This window comes from Centrocercus urophasianus, unplaced genomic scaffold (assembly GCF_019232065.1).
Source record: "Centrocercus urophasianus isolate 14NV4802_14NV808 unplaced genomic scaffold, USGS_Curo_1.0 seq_25, whole genome shotgun sequence".
Taxonomy (NCBI): Eukaryota; Metazoa; Chordata; class Aves; order Galliformes; family Phasianidae; genus Centrocercus; species Centrocercus urophasianus.
In genome coordinates, this window is record NW_024884811.1 from 2,809,951 (window position 1) to 2,816,880 (window position 6,930).

At 43.5% G+C, this 6,930-nt stretch overlaps 2 protein-coding genes across 2 annotated transcripts in view; one reads left to right on the plus strand and one right to left on the minus strand.

Annotated features, from left to right (window-relative positions):
* The first annotated feature begins 238 nt into the window (after window positions 1-238).
* On the plus strand, window positions 239-6,855 carry HEXB (hexosaminidase subunit beta). Its single transcript, XM_042825787.1, has 6 exons — window positions 239-546; window positions 646-797; window positions 3,438-3,503; window positions 4,256-4,302; window positions 4,501-4,611; window positions 6,657-6,855. The coding sequence occupies exons 1-6, from the start codon at window positions 254-256 to the stop codon at window positions 6,819-6,821; spliced, it is 834 nt and encodes a 277-aa protein (XP_042681721.1). The 5' UTR covers window positions 239-253; the 3' UTR covers window positions 6,822-6,855.
* GFM2 (GTP dependent ribosome recycling factor mitochondrial 2) overlaps window positions 6,830-6,930 on the minus strand; it is a 15,325-nt gene continuing 15,224 nt past the window's right edge. Inside the window, exon 18 of the mRNA XM_042825991.1 lies at window positions 6,830-6,837. Within this exon, the coding sequence (XP_042681925.1) occupies window positions 6,830-6,837 (8 nt within the window). The remainder of the gene's footprint in view (window positions 6,838-6,930) is intronic.

Consider the following 6,930-nt stretch of genomic DNA (forward strand, 5'->3'; position numbering starts at 1 on the left):
CAAAGGCTGAAATTGCTTTCTAGCAATACAGACGATTGCTTCGCAGCGCTGGAATCGCCTGCACACACACGAACCACGCTGGCCGCAAGCTGCAACCCCTACTACCGCACCCCCCGGAACCCCCACGCCCCGCGGACCAGGCACGGCAGTTGGCGCTGCCAGGCGCAGCGCACCCCGCCCTTGGGGCGGTACGGAGGGCGGCGCGCCGAGGTCCCGTGATGGCGGAGGCGGAGCCTCCGCCGGTAGCAGTGCAATGGGCAGAGCCATGGGAGTAGCCGGGCTGCTCGCGGGGTTGCTCCTCGTGCCCGCCGTGCTGCTAGGCGCCAGCTTCGGCCGCGGAGAGCCGCCTCCCGATGTGCAGCCGGCGCCGTCCGAACGGGGGACGGAATCGGATGCCGTCCCCGAGGACTCGCTGTGGCCGCTGCCGCAGTCGCTCCGTACGTCCCGTCTCCGGCTGCAGCTGGCCCCCGAGCGCTTCCAGGTAGTACACGGCGCCGGCTCCTCGGCGGGGCCGGCATGCGGCCTCCTGCAGGATGCCTTCCGCAGGTGAGGGCAGGCGGCGGGGCGGTGGGGCTGCAGGGGCGGCGGGCGGGCGGGCCGGCTCCTGGAGCGGCGGCGGCTCACTGAGCTCCGCGCTCCCCGCAGGTATTACGAATACATGTTCGGGCGCTCCAGCTGGAGGAAGCCGCACCGAGCGTCGCCGTCTGCGCAAGGGGAGCTGTCGCAGCTGCAGGTGGTGATCGCTTCCCCGGAGTCCGGCTGTGACAGCTTCCCACACCTCGCGTCCAACGAGGCCTGTGAGTACCGCGGCGTTGTGGTCAGGCTTAACGGCCAGCGCAGAAGTCAGACGGTGATTTATTTCCCCCTGGAAATAATAGGCTCATGGAGGCCCCGTGAGGACACGGCAGCTCTTAGCTAGTCACCTAGTCACTAGTTGTGAGATTGAGACCGTGCCACGTCGTGACATTAATCAGTGACATAGTCTTTGATCTCTTCAGCGTGAAGTGCTGGGTGAAGAAGCAGTTGAGCTGCTTCACCTGCGTCCTGCAGGGTTGTAAGAACGTTTTTGTTCTGTCAGTGCATACAAGGCAGGATTAAAAACGCAATATGATTACATTGGATTTGTCCTGCCCTGATTCTCCATGGCTGACGTCCAGATTGGAGAAACACTCTAAAATCAACTCCTAACCACTAAAGAAGTTTCTTATCACAGGAATCAGTGCGTTCGGCTCTCCTAGATCTCTTCTGAGGTAATCTTCTGTAACAGTCTATGCAGTTATGTGGTATCCAGGATACAGATCCTTCTCAAAAGATCCTTGTAATCTTAAGTCATACATCTGCAGCAGAACTAATTCTACCGGACTTGTTAAAAAATGTACTGATATTAAATTTAATTAGTCCTTTCTGTACATGCAGTGAAGCAGTACAATTTTAGTGTGCAGATTTGCCACATATTTCTGTGTAAATGAGGTACAACAGCAAAATCCTAGAATCATAGTGTGACCTGGGTTGAAAAGGACCTCAATGATCATGTAGTTTCAAGTCCCCTGCTATGTGCAGGATTGCCAACCGCCAGACCAGGCTGCCCAGAGCCACATCCAGCCTGGCCTTGAATGCCGCCAGGGATGGGACATCCGCAACCTCCTTGGGCAACCTGTTCCAATGCTTCACCCTCTGAAAAATCATTAATGCTTCGGAATTTTTTTATCGTGGTCAGGATATTACATTGCTTTACTACTAGCTGAACTTTGGACAGCTGTGTAAAATTGAGTTCTTAATGAAAGCTGGTTTTTCTGTTCAGTAAGGAAATTATTCACTTGCTGCATTGAGCAATTGTTTGGTTTTTTTTTTTTCTAAACAGAAATGGCATGGTTTAGACAGTGGTTATCTCATAGTGTGGGAGGTGGCACATGAGAATCTAGTGAGGTTTATAACAAGGCCAAGTGCAAGGTGATACACTTGGGTAAAGGCATACCCAAATATGAGTACAGTGTGTGAGAAGAACTCACTGAGAACAGACCTGCAAACAAAGACTAAGGGGTCCAGGTGGATGAAAGGCAGTGTTTTCTTGTAGCCCAGAAAGCTATTGATATCCTGGGATGCATCAAAAGAAGGATGGCCAGCAGGGAGAGGGAGGGGATTGGTCCCCAGTACAGGAAGGATGCAGAGCTGCAGGTCCAGAGGAAGGCCATGAAGATAACCACAGTGATGGAGCACCTTTTCTCTGAAGAAAGGTTGAGGGGGTTGGGCTTGTTCGGCTTGGAGAAGAGAGGGCTCCAGGGAGACCTTATTGAGGCCTTTGAGTACTTGAAGGGAGCTTACAGGAGGAGAACTGACTTTATGTACATTTGATACCAATAGGACAAAAGAGAATGACTTGAAATTAGAAGAGGGGAGATTTAGGTAAGATGTTAGGAAGACATTTTTTACTCAGAGGTGGTGAGGCACTGGCACAAGCTGCCCGGAGAGGTTGTGGATGTCCCAGTCCCTGAGGGTTAGGCTGGATGGGACCCTGGGCAACATGATCTAGTATGTGACAGTCCTGCCCATGGCAGAGGGTTGCAACTAGATGATCTTTAACCTAAGCCATTCTATGATTCTGTGATGAGAGTATAGCTACATAATAAAAATACAGGCTACCTGCCCTCCTCTCTGCTGACTTCTTACCTTTTTGTGTAAAAGGTTCAGTTAATCCTTGCAAAACTTGTTGTGTTGCATTCATTTAAGATAAATGTTGAGAAAAACAGTTGCTGTCTCAGAAGCATATCACTCACTGGCCTACAGTTTACCACAAAAAGAAAAAAATAAAGCAAGAAAAAGAGCCCCAAAAAACACACAGAGATTGTATCCATGCTCTTGTTTCTTTCCCTAAACTTCCAATACATACAGAATATCTCTAGGTTAAAATGGAAAATTAAATACTTTCTTGATCTTCATTTTTGTTACTCTGTAATTCGACCTTTATAAGCAATATTGCTAAAAAAAAGTAATCTGTAAGCACAAAATATCTAAAATGAGTGTAAAAGGAGAAGTGCATTTCTGTGGTTATGTCTGGCTTAGTTACTCTACCTCATTGCCTGCTTACTAGATGCAAAAGCATCATTTAATGTGTGTAAAAATCAATTAAGCTACAATAGGCTGGTATGCTGGCCACTGTACAAAATTTAACACAGTCATTTTTCAGAGCCATTTTTGTTTTAGCATCTTATTAACAGTGGCTTCTGACTGGGAGCTTGCATTATTCCAGGAGCACATATAAAAATGAAAGAAATGCGCATAGTATCACTATTAAAAAGAGCATTTGTTTGAATTACAAAGAAAAAGTACAAAAAAAAAAAAAAAAAAGGGCTGAGGAGGAATCTTGAATATCTTACTGCCTGATAATATCTTTGCAATCCTTGCCTTCTCAAGGAATAACTCTTTTTTCCTCTCTTTAGATCATTTAACTGTAAGTGAGCCTGTAGCTATACTGAAAGCAGACGAGGTATGGGGAGCTTTAAGAGGTAAGCTGATGCTTTCCATACAGAGCTGTTTTTGTTCTAAGCTTGTACAGACTACATAGCAGAGTAGGAACCAGCTGACCACTGAGGCTTGCCCTCGTTCGGTCCTTCATGGGAGGCAGATTTGGGCTTGAGGGCCTAAAGGTACCAGAACATGCACTGCACACTCCCTCAATCTGTGTGCTCTATCCCAGACCCAGTGGCAAACCAGAACTACATGCTTGCTTTATCTTAAATCAGCCAGGCCAACCAAATCCCGAGTGCTAAAAATTTCTCTGATCTGTAGTGTCAACAGATTGTTCTGCACTAATAATAATGTGCAGGTCACCATCATCAAGAAGACCATGATGCTGAAGTCTCAATCTACTTTTCTTAGACAGTATTTAAATTAGAAATTTTTTAATGCTGAATTGCAAACTTCACCTGTTCTAGAAATGACAGGAATATATGCATGATAACACCAGACATTCCTACCTTACTCTCTGTTGCAATCATTCTGTCACAGATTAATTGGGTATGTCTGAGCCATGATAATAATATTCAGTGCTTGTGTATAATGGAGAGTTTGAACTGTTCTCTCTTCAATACTTTGTTAACTTTATTGCTTGAGCAACAAAGGCGGATGTGATAATAAGAAAGAAACTCAGTAATAAGGCATTCTTTCTTGCTGTAAATAATTTGGGTCCTGTTTTAACTAAAATTTTAAGGAATAACAATGGGTTGTACTCCAGATTCCTTTCTTTGATTTTTTCCAGGTTTGGAAACCTTCAGTCAGTTGGTTCACGAGGATGAGTATGGAAGTGTAAGTTAACTAAAAACACAATCTGATAACAGACAGCCACATTCTTAGGTGTTTTTCAAGGAACAGTAGATCTGCAAGTTTCATTAACTGCTTTTTCAGAAAATAATTTGGAAAGGTGTTAGGAAACTGAGAAATACTTCATGTTTGTAATGATGAACATAAAATGGGAATTCTAATTCTCAAATCTCATTTTTGTAGTTTCTTATCAATGAATCTGAAATCTATGACTTCCCAAGGTTTGCGCACAGAGGAATCTTACTTGACACTTCAAGGCACTATTTGCCATTGAAATCTATTCTCACAAACCTGGTAAGTAGACTGTCATATATCATTAATAAGGAAGACTTCCTGTTATATTTTATTCTCTAAAGTAGGTAGCAACTGATCTTGGTGTGAAATGAGAACCTGGCTAACACCTGAAAGGACAGGGTGAACTTTTCTAGGTGGAGGACAGATTCTGTGCTGAATATGAATTGAGTGGGCAGATGGAGTGGTTTGCAGTTCATTGAGGAGGCTGTGATTTTGTGCACCTTGGGTTTTCGGTGTTTGCTGCTGCCTAAACCAGCACAGATATTTCCTGGAGGCATGTTTTGCAAGCGTTATAGGGGAGACACTGCAATCAGTAATTCGACTGCCAGTGGTTGCAGTAAGACTACAGACTTTTAAACAACCGTGTAGTCAATTCTTAAGTTGATAAGGGTGATTCAGTAATGAAGTACAAACAGAGGCAAATTCTAATATGTTCATTCTGAGCTGATTTTTTTTCACTACTTCTTCTCAAAAAAAAAAAAGGGTAGTACAATTTCTGTGAGGAGCTTATGAAGAGTAAGAAATGTGTATTCTCGCTCTCACTTGATGAGAAGGTCAGAGTTTTGTCTAATTCAGCACCAGAAGCTGTGGGTTTTCTTACTTCCTACTGCCATATTTTCTCTTAAAGTACTTGTAGCAGGTCTTGTTTGGTTGGAGTGGAGGAGTCTTTGAATGAGGGAATATGCAGTTTCCTGTCTTGTTTGTCCTGTTTTTCCAGGATGAGTTTTTCTTAGATACTTCCCTTCTATGTTCCAGAACTTTGCAGAGCAGGCTTAGGTGGGCAAAAACAGTGCAGGTAAAACCAGCCTTTATTTCTGAGGTCGTCCTTGAGGTCGCACTTGGAGCTAGCCCCTCCATGAGTATTTACAACTTGTTTTTACCTGTCATATCATTCCAAGCTCAGCAATTAGGTTTGTGTGGGTAGTCTCATACAACTAAGAATGTTGCAGCTACTCAGGTAGTTCCTGTGTCAATATTTGTTGTCTTTTCTGAAAGAGCAAATGTATGCCTGAAGTATAACTTTTGAGACTTGAGTTTCTATTCATTTTTTTAAATTTCTGTAACTGTTGCTCTTCCGTTTTCTTCCCTTAAATTATGTCTGTGGTTCAGCTACTTCCTCAGAGCTATGTTTTATGCCATTTTGCCAGTTGAAGAAAAAGTGTGCTTTTCCGCCTTTGTGGCCTGAATCCAGACTAGCCTAATAAAAAGCAGCAGTAATCCCTTCACTGACATGTGGTGATTAGATGCTTAAGGCAGTTTAAGTACATTTCCTGTTTGTGTCTGACTACTGTGCTGTATCACAAGGAAGGGCATTGACCATCGGGAGGGAGAGGTTGAGGGAGGATCAGGATGTGTAATTTTTATGTGGAAAGGTGTGAGTTGGTGGAGATGCATGAAGACAAGCAATAATTCAGTTCTTCAGAAAATTCAGCTTGGATGAAAAAAGAGGGGAAAAGATGGATTGTGCAAGCAACTGGAAGCAACTGTTTTGCAATTACTTGTCCCAGAAGAGTACAAATTCCTTCCAGCATACAGCACGTTCAGTGACTCTGATAAACTTATGTAGCCCACAGTATGTGTGTAAGTGCCCATCTGGAGTTATGATTCTATAACAAATGTGTTTACATTTATATTCATGGCGTACAGTTAACAAAATAGAAGTACTAATACTATATTGACTGAAAAATGCATAGTTTACTTTGCCTGCATTTGAAATGCATTCTGAGGAGGTTATTGTCACATGAGGATGTAATCAATAATAGGAATTCAGTTTTGAAATACAAAGTATTTAGGTATAAAAATGCAAGCTTTCCTATAAGCTGAAATAGCTGATTGCTTATAGACAATCAACCAGATGCTCTGAAAAGTGGAAAAAATTCACAAGAATTTATAGCTGTTTACTTGTAAGTTGAAAAATGGTATTTTGCTTTGATTTAGTCATTGAGCTAGGCATGCAGGGTATACTGGGCAAGACCATCTTTTTTGCATAGATTTTCTGTGAGAGTAAAATGCTTAAGTGAACTTTCTTGCATTATTTGTTACAGGATGCTATGGCTTTTAACAAGTTCAATGTTCTCCACTGGCATATAGTAGATGATCAGTCATTTCCTTACCAGAGTATTTCTTTTCCTGAGCTTAGTAACAAGGTGAGTAGACATCTTTGGAATACAGTGGGAGGGCAGAAATCTGGCATATTTCATGGAAACTAAATGCAGACTCAAGAACCTATAAATGGTTAATTACATCTCCCTTGGCCTATTGTGTAACGGAGTTACCTGGACCTGAGCAAGGCCTTTGACATGGTCCCCCACCACATCC